The sequence below is a fragment of the Sceloporus undulatus genome, chromosome 4 (genome assembly GCF_019175285.1).
Source record: "Sceloporus undulatus isolate JIND9_A2432 ecotype Alabama chromosome 4, SceUnd_v1.1, whole genome shotgun sequence".
In the NCBI taxonomy this organism is placed as follows: domain Eukaryota; kingdom Metazoa; phylum Chordata; class Lepidosauria; order Squamata; family Phrynosomatidae; genus Sceloporus; species Sceloporus undulatus.
The window spans coordinates 42479055-42495695 of record NC_056525.1 but is presented as its reverse complement, the minus strand read 5'-3'; the positions used below and the strand labels follow the sequence as shown (position 1 = coordinate 42495695).

The following is a 16641-nucleotide window of genomic DNA, read 5'->3' as shown; positions in this document are numbered from 1 at the left end:
CTTTCACATTTGAGGCATACAGCCGCCGCCACCACCACTACATAATTTTGAATAAGGTGTTTGCTGAAACATATTGAACTACTCTTCTTTTCTGTGGTGTAGGACCCCTGCCTATTCTTTTATAGTTATTTTGACTTTAACAGAAAATTAAGAAATAAAGCCCAGGAAAATGCCTACTAGGGTTTTATCTGCACTGAAGAAATAAAATGCCATAGCTCAATGCTATGAAATTCTGAGATTTCTAGATTTGTGAGATATTTAGCTAATTCTGTCAAGAGAGCTCTGGTGCTACAACAAACTACAGGTTCCAGTATTCTATCTCATTAAGCCATGGCGTTGTCAAACAGCATTATTTCTACAGTGCAGATGCAGCCTTTGTTAACCTGAGGTACACTAGTAATGCCAGCCTATTCAGATACCAGCTTTGCTTACTAAACTTCAAGGACAACTGAAGCAGTTCTTCAAATTCCATACAACAATTTATCCTATGTCCATATTAACATTAATCAAGTCAGGTTTTCCATCATATTTTCCCTATTTTCCTAGGCATCTTAGTACTTGAATTTGAAAGTAACAGGCAGATTGGCCTGTACTGACAATCAGAAAAATAGATACAGCCCAGCAAGGGGATAGAAACTTTTACTTAAGAAGGCCAGAACCAGGAAGTAGACATAAGCCACCTCCACTACTATGTGTTATACTCACTCCCTTCTCTTTTCACCTAGGACAAAGTCAGTTTCCTCAATGTCTGAATTCGAAAGCTTGCTTGAGTGTTCGCCTTACCTTCCTGGCAAAACCAGTCCTGATAATGGTCGGAGCAAGAAGGGGCCTACTGCTACACAGGTGTTGCCTGCCACTTTAAAGGACTCTACAGGGCTCACCCCCCAAAACTGTGCCTATGCGAACAGTGAACGACTTCCCTCTGAGACCCTGACCACAGAGAAGCTGGATGTCTCAGCATGTGATTGCACTCAGACAAGCAGCTTCTCTTTCCAGGACCAGACTCAAAAGCATATGCAGAGGAGCTATACAGCCCCAGACAAGACTGGGATTCGCATATACTATAGTCCCCCAGTGGTTCGCAGACTGGAACCACCCCTGGTCCATAATAGAGAGGGGAAGACAATGGTTGAGCCTGGTTTCCTGTTCACAATGGCCAAGCCCAAAGAAGAGTCAGATAACTCAGAGAGCATATACAGCCAGTGGCTTTGCAACTTCTCCAAGCAACACCGCGAGCTGCTGGATAGTGGTACTGTGAGTGAGAAAGTGGTGCCTCCTGTCCCCAGATTGCCACCCTCCTTGCATGACCTTGAAATCTCTGGCAATATGAGTGATGACATGAAGGAGATCACCAACTGTGTTCGGCAAGCTATCCGCTCCAGCTCTCTGGAGAGGAAGATTAAGAGCACTTCTAGCCAGACTGTGGGGTTAACCAGCGTTGGTACCCAAACTATCCAGACTGTTAGCATTGGTTTGCAGACAGACATGCCCAGAGGCAGCATCCACAGCAGCAAGAGTTGGTCCCCACGAAGTTCTTCCCTTATGTCTGTACGCAGCAAGCAGATCTCTACGTCTTTAGACAAAGTCCACTCTAGGATTGAACGGCCTTGTTGCTCCCCCAAGTATGGTTCCCCCAAACTCCAAAGAAGATCATCTTCTAAGCTGGACAACTCCAAAGACCGAAGTCTTTGGAACCTCCATCAGAGTAAGCAAAATGGGTCTGCTTGGGCTCGGTCCACCACAACCAGAGACAGTCCAGTTCTCAGCAACATCAATGATGGCCTGTCCAGCTTATTCAATGTGGTAGAACATTCTGGGAGCACTGAGTCCATTTGGAAGCCAGGATGTCAGGAAAGCAAAGCAAAGCCAGAAGCTCCTAAGTATGGAATTGTCCAAGAGTTTTTCCGAAATGTGTGTGGAAGAACTCAAAGCCCCACTTTGGCTCTTGAGAAGAAAGACCTAGTTGGTGTAGACAACAGCAGCAAAAAATCAGATAATTCATCCACAGCTGTGCCCCAGCAGTTTGAAAACACCTCCAAGGTCCTTGACAAAAAACCCTTGAAGCAGAGCTGCAGTGAAGAACCAAAGCTGTCAATTCCAAACCAAGGTGGCAAGGACAGAGCCTTAAAAGAGCCAGACATCATCTCTGCTGCTATTGCCAATGAGGTAATACTAGTTTACTTTAAGGCCTTAGATTAACCTCCTCTGACCACCTGTTAGATCTTTCTGTGAGCCAAAACATATCACAACATTTCTTAGTTAAACTATTTTCTATCTTCAGAATGTTGGAGGGGCCAGAGGCCAAGATGTTGAGAACTTCCATAGTGGCTACTGCCTATGTTTTAGAAGAATATCTAAATAGATTTGGTGATGAAATCTGATAGGAAGGCCTTTGGCAAAAGTCCTATTCTCACTGGACAGGGCTAAGATGGGTATTGAAAATAGGAACACACACTGTACATTCTCCCCTTTTCCAGATTAGGGTTTACTTGTAGAAAATGCAGTGTTGACTTCAACAGCCACTCATCTTGATTTTTGCAGCTTCTGCTTTGGTAATAAAGTTTCAGGAAGATTGTAAAGATCTGCTAGATGAATTGTAAAATTAAGGCATGTGAAAACATTAAATAATATAGAAGAAGATAGAAGGTTGAATCTAAGCCAAGAGCATTGCCTGTGTTGCTTCTAATTACAATGTCTCCTTGTCAGGTAGGGCTATTACTATATACTTATTTTAGATTTGGGACTAGGGTTAGAGGGAGAGATAGCAGTATGCCTTAAGGCAGTAGTATTCAAACTGTTTACCCTTGGGATCCCCCTTCAGTAGCGCCCCTGCCTGGGATGTCACAGGAGGTGGGGCTTAAAAGATGTCCCCCCAACTTGCTGCTTCACATCGTGAGTAGATAGTGCACAGCAGGAGAGTGGGGGTGCTCAGCCGGGTGTCACCCCTCTTCTGGGCTGCACCCCCTAGTGATGCCACTGTCCCCCTTTACATCTACATACAGAAATTACACCCCCACTTGATGTAGTATGTCAATATAATATTTTGTTTATTTCATGTTCATATTTTCATTTGCACATTCATGTATATTCATATTTTAACATTTTATAATAGTATCATTGAAATTAACAGTTTTGTTTAAGTAAATTCAATCTTCAACTCAATGCATAGGTAAATTTTACTCATACAAAAGTTTGGGAGGTGTAGGAAGAGGGATCAGAGCCTCCAAGTCTCCCCCCCCCCCTTTGATGATCCACCCCACCATTTGAGAACCACTGCCTTAGGGCAATGCAAAAAAATTTGTTCCTGAGGAGAAATTTTAGGTCTTATGCTCTTAGCCTATTCTTTAACATGAGTAGCTAACATGTAGATACAGAAATCTTCCTGAACAATAGAAACCAGGAAGGCTAAAGGATGCAGCTGGATCACTAGAGAAGTAAAGTACAGCAATGAATTGGCACTCCATGCTACCTGTGTTATTAGTATTCTGTTACTGGCTATTTACTCCCCCTTCAGCAGTGTTTTTATATACCCACTTAGCCAGACCACAGCTATTCTCCTCTGACCATTCTTCTTTCACTTTGTCACCTTTTTCCCTTTGTAGGATGTTGCCTGTGACTGCAGCTCCCAGTCACTGACCTCCTGCTTTGCTCGGCCATCACGGTCTGCTGTCCGCCACTCCCCTTCCAAATGCAAGTTGCACCCCTCTGATGGCAGCCGGATGGAAGAAAAAGCAGGGTCCCCAAGTGAGTGAAAAGTGGCTACACTTAACTGCTGTCCTGATGGAAGAACAACTCTGCCCTGGAGCCTCCAGTCCCTTCAGCACCTACAAGACTGGCTGTATCTGAGCCCATCCCAGCTGAGGGGCTCTGCTCTTAGATACTCAGAGCAGTACCGTGCAGCAGCTCTGGTCTTATCTTAGCTCAGCAAGGATAGCTACAACACAGAGGCTGTGCTGTGTAGCTAGGGGACAGAATGGGAGTCTTGTTATGGAGGTATGGTTTCTTTTCACTGGAAACCTTTCTGTCCTTTTGCCCACCTTCTGTGGGAACATGATCTCCAAGAGCTGCCAGAGTCTAGTGAAGTGGTCTGTGCTGTTTTCATAGCATTGGGTGTGTGCGCACGCATATATGTGTGTGTGTGTATGTGTGTTTTGCAGTATGAGGAGGAGCATCTCTCCTTTGTAATAGGTATCACAGAGGCATTGGGAAATGCTGTGAAGTTGCTTGGCCATGCCCTCCTGCTTTGGTCTGAAGGAAAGGAAAACACCAGTGAGCTTGTTCCAGATCCTTAAAGACCCCTGAACAACAGTTTTACTCAATGATTGCCCATTGCCCAGTTAGGCTCTCACTCTGTTGTACATAGAGAAGGAGGGAGAAAGGATTGGGGAGGGAGGGTGTTACCAAATCTTTGTTAAGGAAATAATACCGTAACATGTGCTCCCTAGGCAGTTTTGTACAAGTCAGTTGGAAACAGATGATTTTGACTTGTAACCACATTTGCATGGATAGTTTTCCACTGATGTCCCCAGCTTGTGGGGCCACTACTCTGTGCTTACATACTGTCTCATTGTATAGGCCTGTGGGAGTGATAGCATCAGTTGTGTCAGCTCTTGATAAAACAAGGTCACTGTATTGCATTAGAATTTCTACCAGTCAACTGCAGGAGGCAAAGCAATGCCTGCATGGCCTGTGTTGTCTTCCTATCCACTTTCATCAAACTTCCCATTGTTACCAAAAGGCTTAAATAGAGCTGGTGTTCCCTTTTTAGGGCACTGATGTCATCTTCATAACTTGGAACAATTACTGCTTTGTTGCGTCAGGGCATGGTACAGTTGAACTCAGGGAGTTCACAGAGTGGGAATGAAAAATCCTTCATGTTAGTCTCATTTTCACTTCTCCCTGGCCTCCACACAGCCAGTAACCAGAGCTAAGGTTAAGGAGAATTACATCTATTGTTTTATTTACTGGGAACCTCAGAAACATTGTGACCAACTGATTGAGAATGATTGAGAATGATTACTTTTAGGGGGAAATGGCTACTGGCTACTGTGAAGAATCACAGGTCCAGAGCTTTTCAAAATCCTAGCCAGCATATTCAGTGGCTCTGGAGTAAAAATATCAGGGAGATAATGAATAGGTAGAAGAGGTGCTACCTTTCTAGTGCTGGACATTCCAGATTCTTGGAAGATTTGTATGCCAAGCTTCACATCTCAGAGCAGCTTCTCCCATGTCATGCTCTCTTGTTGCAGTCTGTGCTCTGATAATTCCAGTCAGTCAACACAGTTGTCTGTTGAGTTGGTGACCCTTCAGCTCCCAGTGTTATGGCACTGTCTGCTCATATGGACAATTTTCAGAACATGTGCAAAAGTACCTGTCTATTCACTGAAAATTTCTTCTTGTGTTGCCAGGGAAATTAGCAAGTTAGGAGATCTAGGCAGTGATGGTCAAAGTTACTGAGAACTGCAATTCCCATGTAGCTCTAACCAACATAGCCAATAGTGTGAGGAATTATGGGAGCTGCAGTCTAGAAACATCTGGAAGGATATACTCTGCCCACCCCTAATTTAGATAATGCTGGCTCACCTACAGAGAACGACAAGAAGTCATCTGGTCAAATGAACATCACACACTGCCTATTGTGCATATTTCCATCATTAGGTAGAGCACAAATCAGATTATACACTAGCTTCTTTGGAAGAAGCTTTCAAAGAGAGGTAGTCCTCTTTGGACTGTACTATTTCAGAATACAGTGTGGAGATCAGAAATTTAAACATTTCTCCATGCTTGCTTGCTTGTTTTCTTAAATTAGTACCCCACCCCACCCCATCCCAATGTACAAAAGTTTTTACATCAGGCTGAGGGATTTCAAGTCCAGGGACTGAATCTGGCACTCCTTGGGTCCTGCAGATGGTCATTTTATCTTCCCATGATACCATCTTTGGAAGGGTTCCCAGCTTTTGTACCATTCTAAGTCTCCTAAGAATTAGATTATTCAGTGAGAACTTTAAGCTAAAAGATACTGGTATTTTTGGTTCCACCCTTTGGCCTGTCCTGTACTGGAAGGCAGCCCCTGAAAACTTCTTTGAAATTGAATTTGGCTCTCAGATCCCCACCTCTACTCCCCTTCAAGGAGAAGTCTAGACTTTAGCACTCTCCCTGATATTTCTACTTTTAGAAATCAGAGAGTCTGTATCACACAATTTCATTTGCATTCTTAACTGGTATGAGCAGTATAAAACATGGATTTCTTTTTTTTTTTAATGTGCACACCAGTCCTAAGAGGATCAGGGAGGAACATTCTTGAGTAAAGATGTGGTAGAAATTCACTGATATAAATATAAAAGATTCAGATGGCATTGCTACTACAATACAGTTTGTCATCATCATGTCTACAGTTAGGATTTATAGAATCATAGAGTTGGAAGGGACTACAAGAGTCATATAGTTCAATCCCTGCCATGCAGGATTACATAACTTAGCTACTCCCGAGAGATAGCTATCTAGCTTCTGTTTAATGACTTCCAAAGGAGTGTCCACCACCCTCTGAGGCAGTCTATCGCACTGTCAGACAGTTCTTACAGTCAAGAAATTCTTCCTAATGTTTAAGTGGAGTCTCTGGGCATACCAAGGTCTCTTAGGTGTTCCTAATATAGCTTGATTTTGAGACCTTTTATCAGGTTGGTCGCCCTCTTCTGGGCATGTTCCATCTTGTCAAGATCCTTCTTGGCTTGTAATGCAAAGAGCTGTATGTAGTATTTGAGGTTAGGTCTGGCCAAAGCAGAACAAAGTGGTAGTACTACTATCCTTAGCCTGGATACTATACTTATTTTGATACAGTCTAGAATTGAATGGATTTTTGGAGCTGCCCCATCAAACCATTCACTCATGTTTAGTTTATGGTTTACCCCTAAATTCTTTTCATTCATTTTGTTGTTAAGCCAGATGTTATCCTATGTTTGTGCATTTCATTTTCTCTGCTAAACTTACTGCTGTTGAAATTAGATTTGTCAGTTTTGCCCCAGCATTCCAATCTGTTAAAGCTTTTTGAATTCTCATTCTGTTCTCTGGAGTATTAGCTGCCTCTTCATTAATTTGGAATCGTTTGAATTTACTTTGTCCTGGCCTCCTTGAGTACTGATATCACAGTAAAACTTTGCAAAGCCTTGAAATAAACATGGAGGCAGAATTTCTAAAGTTTATATACTGCTGCAGTGAACAGTCTTCTTCTTGACTGTCTCCCTTCTGTTAGTTTTGCCTGATCTTCAGTACACTGTTGAATTTATGTCTCAGAAATTGTAATTTGAATTTCTTATTAATGTGAGATAGTTTTGGTCATTTGAGTCATATAATTTAGGAGTTTCCACCTCAGTGAATTAACTTAATAATTAATACTGTTGCAGTTAAAATGTTTGAGATGTCCTGTTAATGAAAATCACAACTCACCACCAAGAAAATTATCTGACTTTTTTTTGCAAACTTTGTGACATTCTTATTGTTAAAAAGATCATACAATTAAAAGAGAAACTGAAATTCTCCAGCAAGCTATGCCAAATTTTGCAACATATGAATTAAGTGAAATTTATATGCTTATTTTACCTAGTTTATTTTGTAATTTCTAGTCTTTGAGAGGAGCAAAGAACAGGCAAAACACTTGATGTATTCATGTATGCTGGCATCCGAAGATCCAGCCCCTACTCACCTGATTTTTAATACATCTTCAAACATATATTCATTTTTATGTCTGGAAGCTATTTGGAAAATTTATTTGCATTCCTGGAAAAAAATGCTGCTTTTTATTACATAACAGTCAAGCACTGGGCTTTGAATATTCATTTTATCTCTAGCCATATTAAACCCAAAATGGAAGTACAAAGAATTGGGGGTTGAAGCATTTTGTGGTCTAGAGCAGCTTCCTTCAACCTAATGCCGTCCAAATATGTTGGGTTACAATTCCCATTATGGCCATTGGCTACGCTGGCTCTGGATGCTGAACATTGTACTCCAACTTGTCTGTAGGTTGCCAGGTTGGAGAAGGGTGTGGTAGAGCCCCCCCCATCCCCCAATAGCTAGAAGAATGAAATTGTTGTATTTCTCACTACTACCACTGGGACATTGCTAATACTACTTAAGAAGAACACATAGGAAATACTGTATGTTCCATCTTCTTTAGACCTCTTCTTCAATTTTCTACAGTGTTCAGTTCTGTCATTTCTTTACAAAAATATTAACAGAGACTAAGAAGCTGTTCATAAAATCATATATGACTGATTTTTCTGGACAGAGGAGGCTCTTGGCACCAATATCAGCAGTGATGGATCTGATGTAAATTTTAGTTGAACTTTGAAGCTGCTATCCTAGGTGTTGACTCATTGACATTGGAACCACCAGTCTTCACTGCCTCTGGGTCTGTATGAGGGATTTCCTTGCATATTGTTCTCTTGACAAGTAACAGGCAACTGCTCCTCTTGTGGCCTCTCATGTTCTCCAGTGCATGTCCATTACATTCCTGTTTCCAACCAAAGCCCCATGTTGCCATTTCTAACAAGGAAAATTATTTAGGAGATGTATTTCTTCAAAGATAATACACCCACATTGCTTAATTCTGAGCAGGCATGCATAGGATTCCAGCTGAAGAGGCATGGAAAAAGACATGGGGAAATCTGACATTTTTGTGCCTATAGCATTTTCAGCCCAGATTTCTCTGACCAGAATTAAAAATAAGCAGATTGGGTCAGGTGATATCCCCACCATGCCTGCTTTAGCTTGTTTATTATTTATTATTAGCTATATTTATATCTTGCCTTTCTTCCAGTGAGCTGAAAACAGCATGCGTGGCTCTCTTCCTGCACCCCCATTCTCACAACAGCTCTGTGAAGTGGGTCAAATTAGCCCAGGGTCATAACAGGACTCTCAGATATTTTTAGAATGGATTTTCTGGGGCCCCTTTGCATAGCTTTTGTCAGACACTTAGAAGGTTTTACAAAACAAAACCCACACTACAGGTGATCAAGTTAATTGAACTCTACTACTACTCCTTTAGAATTTAGCTAGCCCATGGAGTTAAGGTGAAGCCTTGTGGTTGCTAATTGAAAACATCTCTCCCCCCCTCCCCTCCCTATTTTGATGCAGTAAAAGGCATTGTTGAGACCAAGGAGTGGACTAATCATTCTAATTTTAGATCCTTGATTACCTTTCAAAGAGGTTTCCTTAAATACTTAAATACTGATACTATATTTGAAGGTAGGGAGGCAGGTATCTGAGATAAAAATACTCCCTAGATTATGGGATTGCAGGTACAGCTGCAGCTGGTGCTGTCCTTGTATGACAGTCTGTGGCTGTGCTTGTTGTATTTGCATGAGAGCACGGTAGAAACTGAAAACTGAAGGAGTTGCAGAACCTTATGAACCAAAACTACTAATTGCCTTCAGACTATCATCAATAAAATCAGTATCGCTTTTAGTGGATATGGGTAGTTATGCAAATAAACATGCTTTGTTTAATACAGAAAAGAAAGAAGCCAGCATCATATTTCCAGGATTCTTTTAAGAGTGAGTTCCTTTGTTACTTTCATTGCTTTTGCTGGTGAAAGCCCACATGCCTCTCATATCCATAAATTGACTGCAGAGAATTGGAAACCTAGGCATTATTCCTCCTACAGGCAAGCACATTTAAAGAGACGTAGCTGATTCTTGATGATGTGTTGAAAGTTGAAACCAGAATAATGTACAACCAATGGGAAACAATGGGTTAAAGACATGGGGAATTAAATCAGATAGAAGCTGCAGCAAGCACATGGCAATCTCATGGTCTCAAGACTGCTGTGGGACTCATGCTACTGGGCATAAGCATTCAGGATAATAGTCTCACAAGATACTCTTTGCATCTTGTTTAGCTTTAATCCCAGTGAACTGCAGCAAATTGTCCTTAAGTAACTGAGCTGTTCCAATTTGACAAGCCAGAAAAATATGTACAAATATCCCATCTGTGGCCCCGTATTCAGTCTATACCCACTGTGTGAGTGTTTCAGTTGCCACTAGCAAACAAGTGGCTTGTAGCAACTAGGCTGCACTTCCACCACCAAGCGCCTTACTTTGCCAGGGAAACAGAGATATGCTCTGTCTAGCCCTTCTTCCTGTCATCTGCCATGTACATAATTGGGCAGAGGCTGGGCTTGCTCTCATTGGAAGAACAGAATGCAAAACAGATCCTGGCAGCTTAAATGTTCCCCAGCTCTGGGCTGGACAGCTTTCCTGGGTCAGCCCCTTTCTATTTCTTGCATGAGCTTGTAAAACAGGGTGGGCAGGGATTGGGGGATAAACATGTTTGCTAACTCTTGATGTAAATACCTCCTTTTGGGATTGTTTTTAGCATTTTCATTGGGAACTTTTTTTAGAGTCTTTTACATTTGGATTGTGTGAGGGGTTTTTTTTCATTGTTACAAATGCCTTTTAATTATTTGTATATTCTTAAAGTTTGTCTTACTCTGTAAATAACTATGTTGGATATTTCTGCGTATGGCGTTAATGAGACATTTTATTATTAACAAATAGCAGTGTTATGCCTTTGGCAAGGTTTCCTACAGCATCCTCTTTGCCAATAATGCTCCAATCCTCAGGAGATCTCAGCACGTGCAACAGTTGAGTTTTACCTTGGCAGAGTTGGTTGAAGGCTTGGGACTGAGCACATTATGAGAAGGACTTGCACAGCCTACAGATTTTTCACAAAATGCTTTGGAAGATCAGGCTCTGAAAAAAAAAGAAGGCTGTGTTGCGCATTGTCCCCACAGGGCTGGCTATTCTAAATAAAAATAAAAATGGTTTTATCAAATTTCAACATGAGCTAATTCAACTGTTAAGCTTTCCACCTACACAAAGGGCTAAGTCAGTCATGTCCTATTTTCCATTTCCCTAGTCTATAAAGAAAGCTTCCTGTCTGTGAAGGTGCTAATCTTTCTCCATTCCTGTGCATCCCACATAGTTCTCAGCCTACAGCTTCCTTTCATCGCACAAATGTGCAAGAGTACTGTAAAATATAGTGAGCTGTATGGCTAGGTCAGTTTAGTCAACCTGACCACCATTCATTCTTCATTTTCATGATTCTGACAGGAATACCTAGAGGAAGGGGTTGGAAAGTAGAGAGCCCCAAGTACTAATTTCAAACTACATTGTGAATAACAAAACCACAGTGGATTTATTCTTATGAAAAGCAACCTCTGCAGGATAGAATTTTGAGCACGGAAGGGGAGGTGAATGGTACTTGGCTCTTTCTGTATCAGCTGATATTCCCCTGATGTACGGTTGGGCATAAACATTTTAATAAATACTTCCCTGCTCACCAGTCTTCCTGCTTTTCCTCCAAAGTGGTGATGGTATTAGAAGGCCAAATAATGATTTGAAGCACCTTCCCAGGAAAACTGTTGGATGTTTTGAGTGAACCTATTGGGGTCAGAGGTTGGTATGGGATCAGCTTCATTACATATATTTGTACCTTACACTTTGGTCAGCAGGAAGGGGGATCACAAGATTGTCTGTCAAAGCTGTACCTGCCCTTTCCTGCCTCTCAGATTCTAGAGAGTCTGTTTGTTTCTGAGCTGGTATAGTTCTCCCACAATATCTTAGTCACTTCTTCACTCACCAGAAAGGAGACTTAATCTGAAACATCTCTCATAAGAAAATGAAACTTTAACACAACACACTATAATTATTTGGTTCAGTATAATGGGTTGACGTCTGGTTTAGATATTCAAGGCAATTAGATTAATGAAATCATAGAATCAGAATAATAGAGTTGGAAGAGACCACAAGGGCCATCCAGTCCAACCCCCTGCCATGCAGGAAATCCAAATCAAAGCATCCCCAACAGATGTCCATCCAGCCTCTGTTTAAAGACCTCCAAGGAGGGAGATTTCACTACACTCCGAGGAATATCTGGGCATTAGGCACGACGATGAATTTAAACTAAGTTTAGAGGCTTTTTCCTCTGAATACTGGGGATGAGAGGTAATAGTAAGAGAAGGCTGTTGTTTTAATACTCAGTTCATGGGTTTCTCAGTAGTATCTAATTGCCCTAGATATTTAATAATGTGTTCCAGCAAAGCTCTTGTTCTGAAATGGATCAGGAAGAAGGCTTAATTTTGGAAGATGCTTTCTGGTACAATAAGATCTTTCCTCTTTGCCTATCATCATAGGAACTCTTCATGCATGCACAGCTTCCCACCTGAAAGAGGCAGACAATTCTAAAGCCTGAAAAGTTTATTTTTCTGGACCACCCACATGGCCAATTGTCCATACAGGCTTGACGATTCTGGAAATGGTAGTACAAAAAAATAACTTCTGTCCAATTCACAGTGTGAGATCTTTGCCACCTCAGAAATGAATGTCTGGAAGTGTACACACTTGACATCTTTTCCAAATATGAAGGTGACATATAATGGAATCATAGTATTGCATGTGTTCATCTTCCCTGACCCTGCTATATTTCTAATCAAATTGGTCTTGGAGAGCTATAAAGTGTTAAAAGATAAGACAAACGAGTGTGAAATACTGTAAATGGATGACTGTGTTCACCCATGATGAGAAACCATAGTTTTAAGTGCTATATACATGAGCAGCAACAAGCCTCAGGCAGAATGTGTGGTAAAGCAATCACTTCTTGTTGATTAAGGGACTGGGTGGCTTGATGGACCAATATTTCCCTGCTGATTTTTGGAGTTGGAAATTGCACAAGGTTTTGCCCTCTTTCTCGCTACACATCAGCATTATGCCCTGTTATTTAGCATAAGTCCAATATAGCCCTTGCAAGGAGAATGTGCCCCAGGCTTTCTGCCTCCTGCTGGTACTTCTTGGCGCTCTCACAGCTGCTGTCTGAATTTCACAGGGAAACCACCCCCTCTGTTTTAACCAATGGGAACCAAGTGACAACAGGTGCTCCCAGTTTATCATGGTGCCCCTGTATATCTTGGCAGTGGGTGAACTCCAATTACAGCCATCTCCATTCCCTAAAAGAATATAGGCAAGGAGTTGTATCATTTGCTGAACAGAAGGAATTCTATAGTTTCAAGTGGCAGCAGAGTCATGTTACATTTCTCCAACGTAATTTACTGGTCCCTGTAATCTCAGCTCTTCATATGTTGAATTTTTACTTCACATGCACTTTTTTGGGCTTGCTGTTTTACTTACCCAGTTTTAATGTATCACTTTCTTGTCTCCAAATCCTGCTGAACTGGTGCTGAAACAACAGTTTCCCATGTTTTGCCATCTTCACCCCTTTGTTATTCCAGTGCCCCTTTTCTCTGTAACTTTTGCTGTTCTTTTCTTCTGCCTTTTGGGCCTGTTGTTCATTCTTGAACATTTTCTTCCATGTCCACATCATATGCCTTCCACCATTCTTTCTTGATCTCCAGCCAAAGTTCTTGGTATTACATGTATGATTCTAGATAATGGCCACATGCTGCTGGTGTGTCCTTTCATTTTCTACTAATAGCATAATCTCCTGCCTTTTCCTCTTCCTGCCCTCATGAAGATCTCTGTGTAATCCACTTCCTATTGGGCTTATCTGTTTCCATGTCACATTACTTGCTTTGGCTTGTTGTCATTTCCACTTTCAGCACTTTGTGGCTACCTTGGTTACTTTGCATACTCGGAGAGTACATTGTGCTTCCCCATCTCCTTTAAACATTTCTTTATGTCTTCCTTGAACCTAATTACTACTTCTGTCCTCTGCTAAACTCTGAGCATTGCACATGGTTTCTTTGCCACCTGTTCCAACTGGTTTTCTCACTTTCATCAGAAACTGTCTTTGTGCTTCCTCGTCTTCCTGTTATGATTCTAGGATCTCCAATGCAATCCAGTGATGCTCTCCAATCCAATCACATGGCATCATGAGCACTAATCCATGCTTTCATTGTCTCTTTCCGCTGCTTTTCTATTTATGTATTTTTACTCTGAAAATAGCCCCACTCTTTTCTCATATATCCCCACATTTCTCCTTTGCTTTTGGGGGTTTGACTTTCTTCTTGAGTCACTCATCTTCATGGCTCCTCACATCTGTATTTCTTTTATCTTTTTTCATGCCCAGGTTAATTGTGTGTTTATTCTCCTTCATCTCATGGCTTCCCATCATCTCCACTGTCTCCTTACTTCCTCATGTGGCACCTTCTTCCATGCATTTGGAGGTGTTTCTTCATTATCTGGTCTTTGTTTTCCCCTGTGCTTTCCCATTGACCTGGCTTTATCCTTACTGACATTATTCTATATTGCTCCCCAGATTTCTTTCAGCCCATACTAATTGCCTTGTTCAGATCCTGAGCATTCCTCGTTTGCTTTGTCATTCTGTTACTGTTCTTCTGATGCTTCTTCAGTTTCATGGATAGTGAACACATACAGAGGAACTTCTACTGTAACTTGGTGTGTAGTCTTACACACATGCATGCACACCACCATCTGTTTGTCCTCTTTTTGGATCAGATTATACACTTTCCTGTTATTACATGGATACTGCTGTCTCTCTGGGGTGAGCTTGTAACGGCATCATATACTGTACGTTTTCCCAAGTAATTTCAAAGAGACTTCTTATCAATACCACATGCTATTCTCTTCCACATACATCATTATTACCTATCTTTCCTCAAATTCTGGCCCCAAACTATGGTCAAAGTAATATATATAGTACACTAATGTCATTTCACAGTAAGGTTGTTTGACATTCATCCATATTAGTCACTGCTGTGCAGTCATGTGAGGGGGGAGCATTTATTATGCATTTCCGATGTACAAAGGAATATGTTATGCTTTTCACCACTGTCAAGGGTCCATTGTCTATATTCTCCATGTAGGAGGCAATCAGACACCCACATCTCCCTGAACAGCCCCATTCTCATAATCAGTGTTAGCAGATAAGGCTGAACGTTGAAAACAAAACTGGAATGTATCTGCATAAAAGAGTACAATATGTGTGCCCCCATCAAGTGTGAAGAGTGTGTGTGTACATGTAAAATTTGCTATGAACATGATTGCACATACACTCAAGCTGATGTAGTCCATGTTGCTATTTCATCACCCTTTTTTTTTAAAGAGGAGATCAGAGACATTTAATTATACAGTTCTGGAAACAGTGGGGATGTCTCTGCTGTAAGAAAAGACTGCGATGGTCCTAATACTTTTTTTTTTTTTAAGACAGCATCTTCTTTCATAGAATCATAGAATTGGAAGAGACCACAAACAGAGTAAGACACAGTGTTTTGATGGCTCTTACATCAGAACATTTTATACTGAATAATATTCCTGAATTCTGTATAGACGTTTGAATTACTCCCTCAAGTGATTGCACATTCTCCTAGTTTTCCATTGACAATCTGAGAACACAGCAGTCCTGTGCCCAGTCAATGCCTTCCCAAGCCAAGAGGTTTGTAAATATTCACTGTGGATTGGAGCATCTCTTACCATTGTAACGGCAAGGGGATTTGTGGGAGGGGCTATCCCCCCATCTTTTATTTGAAATGTTTTGTCTGCTCAATTACTTTGAAATAATTTCCTCTGGTAAAAGACAAATGGAATTAATCATAGAAGTCACACAATGCCCCCAGGCTGGATTTGTTTTTGTTTTTTTAACTCCAAATTCTGAAACACTTGTATATTGTCTTTGGGCTTTTTACACTGAATTGTTGTAGAAAATGAGAATCTAAATCTGTTGAAAGAGTCATTTAAAAAAATTATTAAAAAATTTGCCTCCATGTTGTCATCTTACTGAAGTTACCATCACACAGTTGCCTTGAACCTCTGGTCTGACAACTATTGCCCTCCTTCATTATTCACTCCTCTTTTTACCACATGGGAAGGGTTTAGATTTTGTTTTGCAAAATTATTCAAATGTCATAGTTATGATCCATTGGGGAAGAAGACACAAGGTCATACAGAACCAAGTTCACCTACATGAATGCTTTTCAAAAAAAATATATTTTAATTGATTTAATATTGTTTGGTGTCTTAATCATTTAGAATGACAACATATGCCTTTTAAAAATATGTGTTCAGAAAGTAGGAGCTGCAACATACTAATGATTTCTGATGTACAAAGCAGTGGTCTTTGTATTTTGGCCCCAGAGAATCAAAGTAGATGAGGCTATGATGAGAGAAAGTGTGCTTCATCAGTATTTGCAAAGAATTATAGATGTGGAAATATGAGGTTCTGCTGCAGTAGGAAACAAACTATTATAATTACTGTACATGTTACTTTCAGATTTAAGAAATGTCACATTGTGACCCCCCCACACACCCCATTTCCTCCAAACAGGGTTTGTAGACACTTTCTTTTATTGTCAGTCACAGAAGGGTTATAAAAGGTAAAAATAAAAACAAAGATATCTGTCACTTTTTAAAATATGTATGTGGTTACATCCTTCCAATTGAGTGGGTTAGTGGATGAAGTTACAAAAAAATAGAAGTTTGCTTGTGTAGGAAGAGATTAATCTGCTTTGTTGCCTATTTAAGGGTTTATTCAGACTGGCAAAAAACCAGGTACTTCCTGTTCCAATTTATTCCCAGTGAATTTCTGGGATCAAGCAGAGCTTTCTGTAACCCAAAGGAGGTGGTGGTTTAAAAAAAAAAATGCTTGGAGATCCCAGTATTTACAGGGGTAATTCTT

General features: G+C 40.9%; 1 protein-coding gene across 2 annotated transcripts in view; it reads left to right on the top strand.

Moving 5' to 3' along the window:
- Positions 1-16320, top strand: part of SOGA1 (suppressor of glucose, autophagy associated 1) — a 113843-nt gene extending 97523 nt beyond the window's left edge. For both annotated transcript variants that reach the window (XM_042463058.1, XM_042463057.1), the window contains exons 14-15: positions 726-2166; positions 3603-16320. In XM_042463058.1, coding sequence (XP_042318992.1) covers positions 726-2166; positions 3603-3752 — 1591 coding nt within the window. In that variant the 3' untranslated portion in view covers positions 3753-16320. The remainder of the gene's footprint in view (positions 1-725; positions 2167-3602) is intronic.
- The last annotated feature ends 321 nt before the right edge of the window (positions 16321-16641 follow it).